We start from the raw sequence: 16,487 nt of genomic DNA, 5'->3' as shown, positions 1-16,487 counted from the left end.
TCAGGAAAGGGTGTGGAGAAAGCTACAGTGTGTAGCTGGTCTCCAGCTGGTCTCCAGCTACTTTCTACCTCTGCACTGTTATGCATTTTTAATTTGTTTCATCTAATGGAAATTTCATTTAACTAACAGTTTAAGCTAACTGACTCTCTACTCCACACGGTCTTGAGTTTAGTAGTACTGACTGTGATGGCCCTTCTTGGGGTATTCTTCCTCAAGTGGATATAGTTTTTAGTTCCCTGAGTTGTACCTCCCATTTAACCATCTGACTTATGCCACTACCACATGAATTTTCAACCATGTTGGCAATGACTGTTTTTCTTTTCTCAGTTCACATCATTTTATGTGAATTTCCAGGGCAATGAGGGACTGATGGTCAAGATGTTAAGAACCCTTGAACATATAATCACCATCACATATGTAGACCTTGTGAGCCACAAGTGAAGTCATTGACTACAGTCAGTCTATTTTATAGATTTTTTTAAGTGAAATATATATTTCCTACATTGCAGATCATTTCACCTGATGAATCTTTTACAGGTTCGTACAGGAAGTACAGTAAAGAATGGTTTATATGCTTATAGCTACAAGTTCGTAGATGGAGTTTTGGATAATGGTCGCACAGACCCACGAAACAAATGCTTTTGTCGGAATGGGCACTGTCTCCAGGAGGGCTTAATTGATGTAACAGACTGCTATTATGGTAAGTTCTATAACTTTTACTCAAGCCACCCTGTTTTCACTTGATCTTAGAAACATTACATTCCAAGTAAATTGTTTAAATAAATATAGTCATAAATGAAAAATTTCATTTACAGTTATGTTGTTCAACTAAAAAGCAATGGAAGAATAAGTTAACATTAATGTAGTTCTTGGTAAAACAGTTGTGTCTTTCCTTCACTGAAATATTTTAGTAGCTCTTGTTGGGTGAAGGTACCAAAAGTTAATTCTTCTGTGTGTGTGTGTGTGTGTGTGTGTGTGTGTGTGTGTGTGTGTGAGGGGTGGGGGACATTTTGCCTTTATTTTTTTGTATCTGTGTTTGGCAGTACTCTCTCTCTTTATATGTAATGCAGCACAGTTAACAAAGTCTTCAATGTAGCTGATTATTTATTTGATTATAAAACTACATTATGATTAACATCACTTAGCATTACAACAGTTTCCTAACTGAAATCAATTTATGGCTGCTGTAGTCTTCAGGCCTTCATATAAGAGACAGTCAAATGAAAGTGAGATAGATGGAAAAAAGTTAGCAAACTTATTATTATTTCAAAGGCAGCTGCCACAGCTGTTGATACATTTATTCCACTGTGAGACAAGAGGGGCAATGCCTTCATGGAAAAATGTTTGTGGATGCCTAGGGAACTACAATTTTATCCAGGTCTGCAGGTCCAAAACAAACTGATGGCTGCAAACGTCCTTCTTCAGGGCTCAAAAAATATGGAGATTACATGGAGAGAGATCAGAACTGTATAGAGGCTGTATGAGGGCTTCCAAGCGAAACTTTTGCAGTGTGCTGAAAACAACCTCGGCAACATGTAGGCAGGCCAGGTGTTCAAACTACACTACAGGAATTTTGCTGTGAAATCTTTAAACATCCTCCATAAAATCTCAATTCCACCCCATGCAATTTCCATATTTTTAGAGCCCTCAAGAAAGTCATTTGAGGCAGTCGATTTGTTTCAGTGATGAGGTGCATGCCTGGGTACATTAGTTTTTCTTTAGGCAACTGCAAACATTCTTCCATGAAGACATTGACCATCCTGTCTCACAGTGGGATAAATGTATTGACAGTTATGCCAATTACCTTTGAAATAATAAACAGTTTACTTACTTTTTTCCACCTGTAATGTTTTCATTTGACTCTTGGTATCAGTAGCAAGATGTCTGTCTGCCTTTCATAAATCAAGAGTGTACATAGCCCAACAACTGCTGTGCATCAACAACTAATTTATTGAACCTCAGATGGCTGATTATTTTCACACATGGGATCGGTGTTCAAGTTTACATTTGCACTTTTATCATCCTCTGACAATGTCAACATTCCTGAGTTTTCCCTCACACAAGAGTTATTGGCAAATTTTAGCTTTTTGTATGCATGAACACAAGTAAACTACTTTAAGCAATGGAAAGTCCAGTTTGGAATATCAAGAATATTATGAAAAGGATAGATTGCTACTCTCTCTGGCCAGAGAGAGCATTCCCACATGTGTGTTAGCCTGAATGAGTGTGCATTTTTCTTTTCTGAACAAGGCTTTGACCAAAAGCTCATATATAACACCTTTTCTTTGTGCCTATCTACATCTCAATGTGTCCTCTTTACAGTAAGTAACAATCTATCATTTTCATAATACTGTTAAGTAAAATATTTGTTCTTTTGCCACTGATCTTGCCTTAATGTCTAAGCTGCCTTTCAGCAAAAGGCACCACACAACGTACAGTCATGTGTACAAGCAATAAGGAGGGAAAAGTAAGTGAATAACCAAGTGTGCTATACCCCATCTGTCATCTCACTAACAGAACATGAAAGCCGACTTTCATACTGGATGCCAGCAATTCAACTGTCAAGAACAGTTGCCTGCTGCTTCAAAACATTTGAAACAGTTGAGTGTGTCATTTTTCCAGCCAAGACTGCACTGCACCATTTATATTGTTATTATCAACATGAAAAAATGAAGTAAATCTGATTTACTAGCATGAAATTATTTGTTGGCAAACTTTTAAGTTCTCCAACATCAGAAAGAAGTTACTTTGCAGACAAAAAATGTTTAGAGATACATGTCCCCAAGTGCCCTCCCAGAAAAAGAGCACTGTATATATCTACTGGTACCTTTTGTTTTTGCTTCTATTTGATTATACATTCTACATATGGTACATTTTTCATTTTCTCTTATTTTGTTATTGTGATTCATGTCCAAACTTTATGCTTCAGCATTAAAAAATTTTCTCAACATCTTACAAAGGCAAGTTTGCTGAATTTTCAAGTAATCCAGCATCTTTTTTTCACATTACCCTCAGTGTAGTTTTTTAATTATTTTTAGAAAATTTGTATGAACTAAAGATGTTTGTCACAAATGACACAACTCTTCTAGAAAATCTTACATTGTTTGCTCTTTCCGGTTGCTTAATGTAATAGTTGGAAGGGGGAGGACAAGTAGTATTTTCACCAGTTGTTCATATTTGTCTTCCTGTGTCTTATGCTACTTATCATGTAATAGCTTATCTGAGTGGAAGTAATTGAACAAACGAGTATTATAGTACTATATTTCTGAAAATGTTTGACAATTATTTTACTTTTTCACAGGTTTTCCTATTGCAGTTTCATATCCTCACTTCTACAAAGCTGACAAAAGTCTTATAGAAGGTGTGGAAGGAATACATCCTGATCCAGAGAAACACGAGTCGAGATTTCTTATTCAGCCAGTAAGATACCACCAATATTTATGAAAGCTGCATTTTTGTGGTTGAAAACAAGGCACTGTTTCTGAAGTTAAATAACCAGGACATTTAAGATGTACAAATAAAATTCTTCTAGTTTAAAAGTTTTCTCATAGTCAGTAACACCCTGTTCACACAAGAGGGGAGTAATGTAGTTTTCTTCTTCCTCATCCTCACCAAACCAGTGCCATATTACAGTTCTGTCAATGGCTTTTTTTATGTTACCACTGATTATGATGGTGACAAATAGTTTCCATACCACTGTCTTAAAATTTGCAAAACTGGATGATCCAGTAATCCAGTTGACATGAAGCATGATGCTTGATATCATCATCTTGGTTGGCAACAACTGATATGCCTCAATCACCACTGGGTACTTATCTCCCTGACCCCATCAGTGAGTCACAATTTGCATGGTGTGCTTGTCACATAACAGTGGTAAGGAGATGCAGCCACACACACAGTGCTGGAACTAGATCAGTAATATAAATAACACATCATTAAGGCTACTTCTAACAGTGGACCAAAACACTGAGGCATTTTATGGTGTGACAATGTCGTCTGCCCAGAAGAATTTTGTTACAATTGATGCACAGTCCACACAAATGATTTGTAATTAAAATTTCTCTTTTGAAATTATATGAAAATAATACCTCTTGGAGGTACAGTTCAAGCCTGGCCTTGAATTTTCATTTGACTTGGCAATGTACCATGGTGTATTTCCAGAAAGCATGGAATCTGTTACTGCAAACCCTGGCCTGTTCCAAGAATGTGAGTGGCTTCAAATGTGAGCAATTACAGATCTGTTTCACTTCTTACAGTATTCTCTTGTTTAATGAATCTTCATTGCTCAGAAATGAGTGATTAGAATCACTTTTAGAGAAAGTCCAAGAGCCTCCTGTTGCAAATTGTGTACATATTCTTTTCTCTTTCAAATCAACTCAACAGTGTGAATACGGATTTTTGTTACATATGCTTACACATTTATTGCTGACTTCCCAGAAGTATAGCAAACTGTTCTGAACACAACATTGAAATGTGAAGATAATGATGTTTCCATATTTGTGATACTATATTACCTGTTTGTATATCTGTGGGATAGTAAATGCAATCTTCATGCAAATGTCGACTATTATGTCCCTATTCTTATTTCATTATATATCTGGCATGAAATTTGTTAAATGGTTAATTTCACTTTTATTAGGTACTATAGTTCTTGGAATTTCACATTTCAACATAGGCACCAGCATTAGTGGCACACTATTTCAATTGGGATGCTATATTGCTGGCCAACAGGGGAAACATACTGTTTGGTATGTGTGTGCACTACCCCAATCACTGCTTCCAACATGTCCAATGTGTCCAAATCACACAGTTTTCCAGTGTGTGCCTTCTCTTTTAAATGTCTCCCAGAGAAGGAAATCTATTACTGTCACTTCTGGACTTTATGATAGCACTCAACATTTCTGCAGTGTGCAATAACATGGCCTGCAAAAACACCACCAAACCTATCTTGTGAAATCAATGCAAAATGGGAAGATCCTCCATCCTTTATGAAATGTACATTGTCCCAGTTTTCAGTGACAGGACAGATGAAAGTTTGTAGCATGTACACATACTTCAACATGTTTGCTGTTTCCTGAAGAAAGTACAGAGCAACAAGAGGTTCATCGTGAATACCACAACATACAGTCAACACTAGACATAACTGCAATTTTTCTATTTCAGCTTCAGGATTGTTTTTGTTAAGTATGACAGCTAGTGATTTATGAGCCCACCCCCATGGAACGTGGCCTCATCTGACACAGAATGCTGCTGAAGATGTCTGGTACCTCTTCCACCCATACAGCATTCATGCGTTCAGAAAACTCCATGCTAACATCACAGTCTTCTGCTGAAAATGTGTGGACAAAGTGTGGTTTCCATGGCCTCTTCTTTATCCATTGAACCAAACCATATGATAAACCAGGGATATTGTCTCAAGGATTCTCGCAACTTCGCAAATTTGTTGTGTATGGGTTTGATTACTCACCAGAAGGGTGCTTGGCCCCCAGAGATAGTTATCACTGAAGAGATTAAAGCTAACACTGCTTTGCCAGTTGCATAAACAGTCTATTGCTTCCACATCCAGAGTCATATATCTCCCCTTCTCCTGTCTCTACCATCTCTGTTCTGCTGTGGGAGATTACCATATATCCATTTTAACTGCTGTCTGAGAAGAGTCAGAAACATTTAACATATGTATAATCTTTACTTATTCATGGTTACACTTGGAACAAACTACATAATATAACATTAAAATTATTATTATTTCATTTCTGACTGAACAGCAGCGAAACAAAAATAGGGACAGTTGTGGATCATACTGTATGTAATCATAATTTTAGCATTTTACACATCAGAGCTGGCTCACCAATGTAAGGATTCACTGAATATGCATGCATGAATGAGTAATGTAAAATGAACTAATAAATTTACCCCTGGACTCAAAACATTTCTTAACAATGTTAATTGGATCAACATGAAAATTCTCCCAAAAAACTATAGAATTATGAGACAGACTGCAAGCCAGCACCTAATTTTACAAGAAATGTTGGTACTGCCAGTACACATACGTAAAAGTACGCAAATCATCATAGCTCTCTGAATTAAGAGTGCCTTCTGTGGAGGGAGGGAAGGTAGGTTGAGTGCCTCTCATCCTGAAGTCTGTGATCCACGCCTTCCTTTTTAACTTACCCCAATTTATCCGTCTCCTGTGCAAGGAGGGAACAATTAGTGCCAAAAGCTACAATAGCGTATGTACTTAGATGTCTGTTTTGGCTGTTCTGACATTACTCTTGAAGATATATACTGCCCAGAAACTGTTAAATATTACATATTCATAAAAAATAATGAAAAATCTTGTATTTTCAGTTTTCATAAGTCATACAGTATTGCTGAAAGTTCCAGGAAAGTTTTGTTGTTGTTATTAAAAATGTCTGAATGTAAACTGTATGTAAATTCTCAGAAACTTAGTCATGTATTCTGTCTCAGTAAACACAGTGCTTAATAGAAATCTTGTAACAATTATCATGTAAATTATGTGGGAAAAATTAACTTTGATGCTTTCTTGTCTGACAGGATGCTGGACTACCAGTTGAGGTAAAAGTCAGATTCCAGATAAACATGGCGATGGGAGACGTATCATCATTTCGCTCTGTTCGTCAGTTTAGCAACATGGTTATACCGATGCTCTGGACAGAAGTGGTATGTGAAACTCTTTTAGATCTTTATCTGCTAAATTATTATAGTCTTGTTTGAGGAAATATTGATATCAGGTTCCAAAATTTTTCATAAAAATAATTAATTTTAATTAAAAAATCTGTAGAGTGTAATAACTCACTCTCCCAGAAGCACTCCTGTTCTTTCTTAATTGGAAAAAAGGGGAAAAAACTTTGCAGCATAGCTTTCTTGCTTAACAGTCTCACTGTTGTAGTGGATATTATTACAAACTAGTGAACTCAGGAATGCTTTGCAATTGTTAAATATGTATATCAATTTGATATACGTCCCAAACTACTCCTCACCCTTTTTTGTCCTCCTCCTCCTCCTTTTCTCTTTTTTCATCTCCTCCTCCTCCTCCTCCTCCTCCTCTTCCTCTTCCTCCTCCTCCTCCTCCACCTCCCCCCTCTCCTGCCCATTCCCCTCTCCCCTCTCTCTCTACTCATCCCCTCCTTCCCCTCTCTATGTCCATTTGCTCCTCCCTCTCTCTGTTCTCCAACCCTTCTCTCTGCCATTGAGCCATGTTTACTATCATTGAAAATGAAATACTGATTAGAAACTGAAGTCACATATAATGAAAGTGTAAATTGCTTGGGATTATTGGTATATGGGATATGAGAGACACCTCTCTAGCTGCTGGGCTTGCGAGGACAGTTGCCTTGATGACAGTATTTTGTGCTGTTTTAATCTACGCAGGGCTAGGATTACAAAGTTTCAGACTATTCATATGATTTCTACTCATAGGCCAATAAGCCATAAATACATCTTTCCTGTTTTCTGTTTTGTTTTTTTCCTCTCACCAGTTTTACAGAATATTGTTATGTACACAATTTGAGTTTGAAAATACCTATAGGGAGAAAGAATGTATGTGGGAGAAACAATTTGTGTAGTGATTTACCTGCTCTCTTAACGTAGTTCAAAATGACTGCAAGAAAAATATCAAAATTGTTGCACACTTTCTCAGCACAGCACAGCATTTTTGTTCTCAGGGTTCGTTTTCATACAAAACCTGTAAATTGTCATTTAAAAAATATGTAACACATCTCCGTCTGAATGTTTATCAGAGGATCATGTAAAAGTTTGAAGTAAATCAATTAAGAACTTTTCAAGATTTTTGGTAAAAACATTTACCCTTTATATATTACACGTATATTTGTATACTATAAACATCAAAAATGTATATAGCCTATGTACAATGGAATGTTCATTAGGGTATTGTGTAAAAATATGCAGTAAATTGGTCAACAACTTTTCAAGATTTTTCATTTGATTGAGCCTACAGGATATATATATATCATAACATGACAGTTTGAAAGGAAAGGTCCAGACTAGCTGCAACAGTCTTTGTCCTTATTGCCATTCTCAGGTAACCAGCAATACAACATTGGTGACAGTATCTATATATGTAGTGATTGTCCATGTCCATAATTATACATAGGTACTTACACTATGTGATCAAAAGTATCCAGACACCCCCAAAAACACATTTTTCATATTAGGTGTATTGTGCTGCCACCTACTGCCAGGTGCTCCATACCGGTGACCTCCATAGTCATTAGAGATCATGAGAGAGCAGACTGGGGCACTCCACAGAACTCACGGACTTAGAATGTGGTCAGATGATTGTGTGTCACTTGTGTCATTCACCCGTACATGAAATTTCCACACTCCTAAACATTCCTAGATCCATTGCTTCCAATGTCATAGTGAAGTGGAAACGTGCAAGGACATGTACAGCACAAAAGTGTACAGGCCAAACTCGTCTATTGACTGACAGAGACCGCCGACAGTTGAAGAGGGTCATAATGTGTAATAGGCAGACATCTATCCAGATCATCACACAGGAATTCCAAACTGCATCAGGATCAATTGCAAGTACTATGACAGCTAGTCAGGAGGTGAGAAAACTTGGATTTCACAGTTGAACAGCTGCTCATAAGCCACACATCATGCCAGTAAATGCCAAACAATGCCTTGCTTGGTGTAAGGAGTGTAAGCATTGCATGATTGAACAGTGGAAAAACATTGTGTGGAATGACGAGTCAAGGTACACAATGTTGTGATCCAATGGCAGGGTGTAGATATGGTGAATGCCTGGTGAACATCACATCATCTGTCATTGTGTGTAGTGCCAACAGTAAAATTCAGAGGTGGTGGTGTTATGGTGTGGTCATGTTTTTGATGGAGAGGGCTTGCACCCCTTGTTGTTTTGCATCACACTATCACAGCACAGGCCTACATTGATGTTTTAAGCACCTTCATGGTTGCACTGTTGAATAGCAACTTGGGGATGGCGACTGCATCTTTCAACATAATTGAGCACCTGTTCATAGTGCATGACCTGTGGTGGAGTGGTTACACAACAATAACATCCCTGTAATGGACTGGCCAGCACAGAGTCCTGACCTGAATCCTGTGTTTTGGAATGCCGACTTCATGTCAGGCTTCACAGACCAACATCGATACCTCTCCTCAGTGCAGCACTCCAGGAAGAATGGGCTGCCAGTCCCCAAGAAACCTACCAGCCCCCGATTGAATGTATGCTTGTGAGAAAGGAAGCTGTCATCAAGGCTAAGGGTGGTCCAACACCATATTGAATTCCAGCATTACCGATGGAGGGCACCATGAACTTGTAAGTCATTTTCAGCCAGGTGTCCAGATGCTTTTGATCACATAGTGTATGTCTACAATATTATGAAAAGGATAGTTGCTACTCACCATATAGTGGAGATGCTGAGTTGCAGATATGCAAAACAAAAAGACTGTCATAAAGTGAACTTTTGCACAGGTGATGGGGGTAAAGATGATGTTGGAGTGGGGAGGGAGAGGGATAGCAGGGTATGGGGGGGGGGGGGGAGGGGGGTTGGTAATGTGCTGCTTGTGGAAGCATACCGGGACAAGGTGGAGAGAGGGTAGAGCAGCTAAGTGTAGTCAGGAGATTAGACTGAGGGCAGGAAGGAGGGGGAGGAGGGTCTCAGAAAAGGAGAGAAGAATGTGGGTGCATTGGTGGAATAGAGGTCTGTGTAGTGCTGGAATGGGAACAGGGAAGGGGCTATGTGAGTAAGGACAATGGCTAACGAAGGTTGAGTCCAGGATGGTTATGGGAATGAAGGATATATTGCAGGGAGACTTCCCATCCACACAATTCAGAAAAGCTGGTGTTGGTGGGAAGGATCCAGATGGCACAGGCTGTGAAACAGCCATTGAAATGATAAATGCCATGTTGGGCACTGTGCTTAGCAATGAGGTGGTCCAGCTGTTTCATGGCCATAGTTTGTACATGGCCATTCATGTGGACAGGAAGCTTCTTGGTTGCCATGCCCACATAGAGTGCAGCACAGTGGTTATAGTTGAGCTGGTAAATTGCATGACTTGTTTCACAGATAGCCCTGTCTTTGGTGGGATAGGTGATGCTTGTGATCGGATTGGAGTAGGTGGTGGTGGGAGGGTCTTGCACCTAGGTCTATTGTAGGGTTATGATCCATGAGGCAAGGGGTTGGGAGCAGGAGTTGTTTAGGAGTGGATGAGGATATTGTGTATGTTCCATGGGCAACTGAATACCACTGTAAGAGGGGTGGAAAGGATAGTAGGTAGGGCATTACTCATTTCAGGGCATAACAAGAGGTAATCAAAATCCTGACAAACAATTTGATTCATGGTACTGAGTCACAAGGGGAATGCTCCTCTGTGGCTGGACAGTGGGATTTGAGAAATGGTGGGTGACTGGTAATTACGGTCTCTGAAGGCTTCAGTGAGATCCTCAGTATATTTTGTGAGGGACCACTCATCACTGCAGCTGTTGCATCTGTAATGACAAGTGATCCCTCTCAAAATATACTGAGGACCTCACTGAGGCCTTCAGAGACCGTAATTACCCTCCCAACCTATCTGCCCTACCTTCTCTCCAGCTTCTCCCTGTATGCTCCCATAAGCAGCACTTTTCCGTCCCCCCATCCCTACCTTTCTACCCCTCCCTCTACCCACCACAGCCTCCTCTTTAGCCCCACCAACCATTGCTACTCCTATCATGTGTTGCTGCTTGAGTGTGACCTCAGCAGCAGTCATGTGTGTGTGAGTTGCATTTGCATAAGCATTTTTCTGTATGTTGACTGTTTCTGATGAAAACCTTGTTGGGCAAAAGCTCACTTTCTGATAGTCTTCCTGTTGTGTGTATCTGTGACTCATCATCTCCAATATATGGGGATTATATTGTCTAATTATTTTATGTCATGTAACAATTATAAACATATGGAATACATTTTGCCACTTACTTGACTATTTGTTTGCAATAAAGTAAGATCTGGCATTTATTTGACAGTTCATTTACTATGATGCCAAATGTTTACAAATTATAATTAGCTAAGCAATGATAATGTTATATTGCATGGATTGGCTTTTTTTGAGTATTATGTTTTTGGTCTGAGTATGTTTTTTTGACCATATCTGTTATGCTTTTATGTGTTCCAATTTGTTAATAAAGTTTTGTAGATAATATTTATGTTTAAAATCTGTGCATTCATTTAGTATTTTGTGCAGATAGTCCCTTTTATGTATATATATTCCAATTCTTCAAGGGTGAACTATGAACAAACTTGAATTGGAGATATTTCTCCTCTTTAATATATAAGAAAGAAACAAATGAATAAATAAAATAAGGCAACATGAGAGAAGAAAAGAAGATACACCTAAGAACAAGAAGTGCAAGGCATGGCTCCCACTCAAATATAATGAATTGGATGGAGTACAGTCAGAAGAAAAAAGTGAAAAGATTATGACAAAAAGTGGTATAAAGATATCGGAATAAATTAATACCACAGTACTAGTGGGAATAAAGCATATATTTTGCCTCTAGTTTCTGCCTGTAAAACTCTGATGTGCTGCCACTGTCAGGTTCCAACATCCTTGTATGAAGGTTCCTACAGTGCTGAACAACAGACTGATTTGTTTTATTTGGTTTTATTTGATTATCCATATCCATGGTCTCTTACTATCATCTCGTGCCAGTCATACAGACATTTACAGAAGACATCAGTTTGAGTGTAAACAAAAAAAATTGTAAATAAATTAATTTTATATATTTTAAAGTGTTTGTGGGTAAACTCTATGCCAGACACTGCATTTCACATCTGATGCTACTCTTGGTTCCCTGTCATTTGCTGTAATAGTTGTGTTAGTAGCTGTCATGTTTGTGGAGATAAGAGAGTGTGTTTGAAGTCATTGGCATGACATTGTTGTAGCTACCAGAACATATTTTGTCTCTTTTGTATTAATGAATATTCTCAAAGATTAACAAATGTTCTTGAATGTTCTAGAATACAGCTTGGAGAAGGCACATATTGCATTGATCTCTGACAAGATTGCCTTAACTGATAAGCTGAGCAAAGCAAAACATACAAATTATGGCAGGGAAAGAAAAAAATATTTAAATCCATTGATACAGTGATAAACTGTGATGACAGAAACAATGTCCCAATAGAATTCCTAAATTCAGCCAGTTTTCTCAGCATTCCCTCACAAAAACAGCATCTAAATGTTGTCATAGAAGTGAAAATATTAACTGACAGTGGAATTGTGGTCCAAATACTGACTTGCATGTTTCTCACATGGGCAAACATATGGCAATATATATGAGATCCTAGTTACAACTAGAAAGAAAGATAGGCAGACCAACTAATGAAATAGAAATTGGAGGTAAACAACTGAATAAGGTAGCAAGTACCAAGTAATTGATTAGTGTGATATAGGAAAATGGAAGAAATGAGAAAGAGATCAGTGAACATGGCAGATAGGCAAAAGTATTCCTGCAAATTTGTTGGGAGCGTCATTTGGAACAAAGATGTCCCACAAAAAAGCAAAGTAGTAGTACATAGAAGTTACTCCATTCCATGCATCTGAAACATTGGTAATGAAGAAAAGAGATGTAAGCAGATTACAGGCATGTGAAATGAAGTTCCTCAGAAGTAAGATAGGAGTAATAAAGAAAAGATATGGGATGAGGAATGAAAGAGTAAGAGAAATACTACAACAGGAACGCTTGCAGAACAGAATAGAAACATCAGAGCTAAGATGGTAAGAGAACGTGAAGAGAATGGAAAATAAGAAGATTCTCAAGAAGATACACAAAATTGAGATGTGAGAGGAATGACCAGGAGAAAGACCAGGGATAGAGGGCTGAAAAGTGTGAAGGAGTGTCTGGACCAAAGTGAATGCAGAAATATGGTGGGTAAACAGGACTAGATTGTGAGGCTTATGTTCCAAACAGACCCAGCCTGGGGCTGAAAACTGTTCAAGATGATGATGATGATGATCATGATGATGAGGGTGATAATGGTGATTGATGATGATGATGATGATGATTTGCATGTTGTAGAAGCATAAAACTTATTCATCTTTGCACCCTAAAGCAAAACATTACTTTCAATAAGGTAGATGCTATCAAAATAAGATGATTAAATGTACATTTTTCCAATTCAAAAAAGAAATTGAAAAAAGACCAAGTGAAGCACATTCTGAATGCAATAAAGTAATCCAGGGGAAGTGTCATTGTACCTGAAAGTGAATAGAAAATAATTGTTTTATATCATGATTATATTTGTTTTCTCAGTAACTGCAAATATTGTTTCCTCATTGCCTATTTCTTTTTCAGGGAATGTATGGCCTGCCACAGTTTCTTAACATACGTTACTATCTGTACCTGAATGTACTACCAGTCTTAGAAAAGGTGATAGTGTATTTATCATTCATTGTTGGTGTTGGATTATTTGCCATTGTGCTCCTAAGAGTATGGGTTCAAAGAGCATCAAATGGAGGGCAAATGTATGACTTCAAGTATCTCCCTCAGTCAGTGGGACCTGTTGCAGAGGCAGCACAAATTGTGCGCAGGTGAGGAACAGCAGCAAATTTATTTAAATGGACACAAATTTGTTTGCACCACATTTCACTGAACGCCTTTTTTAGTTTAAAATGTTAAAATATAAGTGTACAATACTCATTCCATTCAAATTTCTCTCATTATTTTCTTAAAGATTAGTGCATTGGTAATTTTCTTCCAAACTTTTCAAGTGTTCACTTTTACAAGAGATAAAAGTAGCTTTCTCTCTCTTCTTGTTTCAGACACAGCATGAGGGCAAAAGAGCTAGATTTATACTACAGCTCCTTACTTGTTCCTCCACCAGAAGCTGAAGAAGAAACTGCCGAGGAAGATGAGGATTTCAGTGATGTGCCTGAGTGTACAAAGATCATGATGGATTCTGCTCTTGATGAGGTTTCTGTGTGATCATAAAGACCATTCTTGTGTGAAAGTTGTATAACATACTCAAGTCAGAACTTCAAATAGAAGTCTGTGTTGGGACACATGCTGAAAGGAACTGCTCCCAGCAGTCTATATATCAGCATGTTACATAAAGTTCAGCTTTACATGTATGCCAAAAATAAGGGCACAATGGAGTGTAAGATAGTCAGAGGAATAGGGCTAGTTGAAGTGCAGAGGCTTATTGGATTTATAAGGTTGCACATAATTGACCAAAGCAGCCCCTGGCAATTTGAAGGTAGAAGGTGTCATTGGGCACCCAATTATTCATTCTCTTCTTTAAAACTGTGAGAAGGAAATGAATTTTAACTTCTGAGAAAAATGGATATTCAGTTTTCTTTTAAAGTGAAAGAAAAGTATTTAAGACTGTTGAACAGCATACAAAAGACAACTTTGGTAAAAGAATTGTTGTTGCACTGTTTTATGTTGTATTTGAAGTGAAACATATGTTTTTAAAATGAAAATTTATGTCACCTGTGAGAACATTACTTTTGTTCCAGTTCAACTCTGGTACAATCTCCAGCACACCGACAAATATATACATTTTGTACAATAGTTTGAACACTTGCCTTTTCTAAAAATTAAAATGTAATTCTACATATTGTAAAATAAAGTTAATGTAGTTTAAATTAATTTTGTATCTGAAGAACATAATAGTATCATGCGGACTCTGCAATAGGCCTCTAAATTATTTTATTTTCTAGCAGATAATTCATGTTAAAGCCAAATATAAAAGCATATACAGTTATAAAAGTGTGCACAGCACATACATACTGTATGTATAAAATGGAAAATACTGTGTGAAAAAGTTGAGTGATCAGTGTGTTTAGTGTTATGTTTCTTTCATATAATATTATATACAGAACATATCTTCACTGTGCACTGGTCATTCAGTGATATGTTAGGTGAATACCATTCATCACTGCATTGTGATTATGAACCACTTCATCTGTAAATGATGCCTCAAAAAGATTCTAAACAAACTGTTCTGCATACCCGCTGCAGTAGTGTGTGTTAATTTAAGACAACTGAACGTAATTAGTTGAGGCATAAGTTACTTTCAGAGGTCAGTTTTTGGTGTTCAGGGTCGCCTTATGTAATGTTCATAGGAATGTCGTCATTTTACTAATGGTCAGCTGTGAAACTGTTATTCATTAGGAATTTTTCTTGCAACATCATTGCTGCAATTGTTTCCAGATATAGAAAATTATAAATATATGTATAAAAAAGAACTATACAGAGGTAGCTTACAAACAATATCTGACACAGTTTACTAAATTGCTGTCTTCCATATTTTCAATACCACATGTAAATGTGACATACCTGATATGATGTAATAAGATACGTTTTTATATTGTAAAGATGAGTTTTTAGTGACAAAATAATTTTAGAAGCAGCTATTTGTGAAGTGAACATTTGAGGTAATAGAGAGTAAATGTGTTGAACTGTAGTTACAGTTGATGGTTTTCCACAATACATACCAGTGCAACATATTTCTAAAACAGTACTGTGATCTGAAAATTGTGTACAATTCTTCCCCTGTTGAGAACCTATATTTTTGTGCTTCAAACTTGTAGGAAGAGGCAAAGAATATCCAATTTTTAAGTTAAAGAGAAATCAGTCTACATGTGTTGACATCATAAAAAGGAGTTGTAGTTTCCTTTTCTTAAATATGAACACATTGTAAGATCAGTTTGACCTTTAACTTTTTTTTCTTCTTTAAAATGAAGAAATGTTACATTAGTTGCACAGTCCAGTTTTAATGGATCCATATTTTTCATGAAGACTTTTCTTCTAAGATGTTACAAATGTTTGCTCATTATCATGTGTGTTTACCACATTGAACACACACATTTACAAAAGGTAATAACCTTGCTACTGTTAATTTTTAAATAAAACTAAGTTATTTGAGTTGAGTTTTGTATTTTAATTAGATCATAGGAACTACTTTTCACATGTTTCTCTTCTTCATACCAAATTTTGTTTTGTGTACATAATTGTGTATAAATCATAAGTTCAATTTTAGCATTAGGCACTGATCCTTCTTTGATGTCATCTGGGTAAAAAAAATTCCAGCTACAGAAAAGGAAAGTAGGTGATGGAAGGTGAAGTTGCATGTTTATTGAGTTTTGTCACTGACATTAATGAAGAGTTATAAGACATCAAAACACTGGCCCATGAAGCCGTGACCAGCATCAGCAATCTCTGTTTCCATTTTGTCCTTTCTGTTTTGTTCAGCACAAATGTTTGGTGTGCCCTAAGCACTGAGCTACATGTAACACTTGTCAGAAGAAAGGCCACATTACCTTCCTGTTCATATGCTGAAGGTTGTTATATGGACATGGATGTGAACTATGTGACTCCAAAACCTGTGACTCCTCCCATGTTTATCAACTTAAGTTTTTTTCACCAAGTGCTCTGGGTAGAGGTTGACACCAGTCACACAGAAGCTGGTGAGTTATAAGAAACAGAGCATTACACT

At 37.4% G+C, this 16,487-nt stretch overlaps 1 protein-coding gene across 1 annotated transcript in view; it reads left to right on the top strand.

The window, feature by feature from the left end:
* Nucleotides 1-15,868, top strand: part of LOC126419136 (scavenger receptor class B member 1-like) — a 209,037-nt gene extending 193,169 nt beyond the window's left edge. Inside the window, exons 7-11 of the mRNA XM_050086243.1 lie at nt 538-700; nt 3,302-3,420; nt 6,556-6,681; nt 13,343-13,578; nt 13,810-15,868. Of these exons, the coding sequence (XP_049942200.1) occupies nt 538-700; nt 3,302-3,420; nt 6,556-6,681; nt 13,343-13,578; nt 13,810-13,972 (807 nt within the window). The 3' untranslated portion in view covers nt 13,973-15,868. The remainder of the gene's footprint in view (nt 1-537; nt 701-3,301; nt 3,421-6,555; nt 6,682-13,342; nt 13,579-13,809) is intronic.
* The last annotated feature ends 619 nt before the right edge of the window (nt 15,869-16,487 follow it).

This window comes from Schistocerca serialis, chromosome 9, assembly GCF_023864345.2.
Source record: "Schistocerca serialis cubense isolate TAMUIC-IGC-003099 chromosome 9, iqSchSeri2.2, whole genome shotgun sequence".
Lineage (NCBI taxonomy): Eukaryota > Metazoa > Arthropoda > Insecta > Orthoptera > Acrididae > Schistocerca > Schistocerca serialis.
The sequence above is the reverse complement of the archived record's forward strand: the minus strand, read 5'-3'. Positions and strand labels throughout refer to the sequence as shown.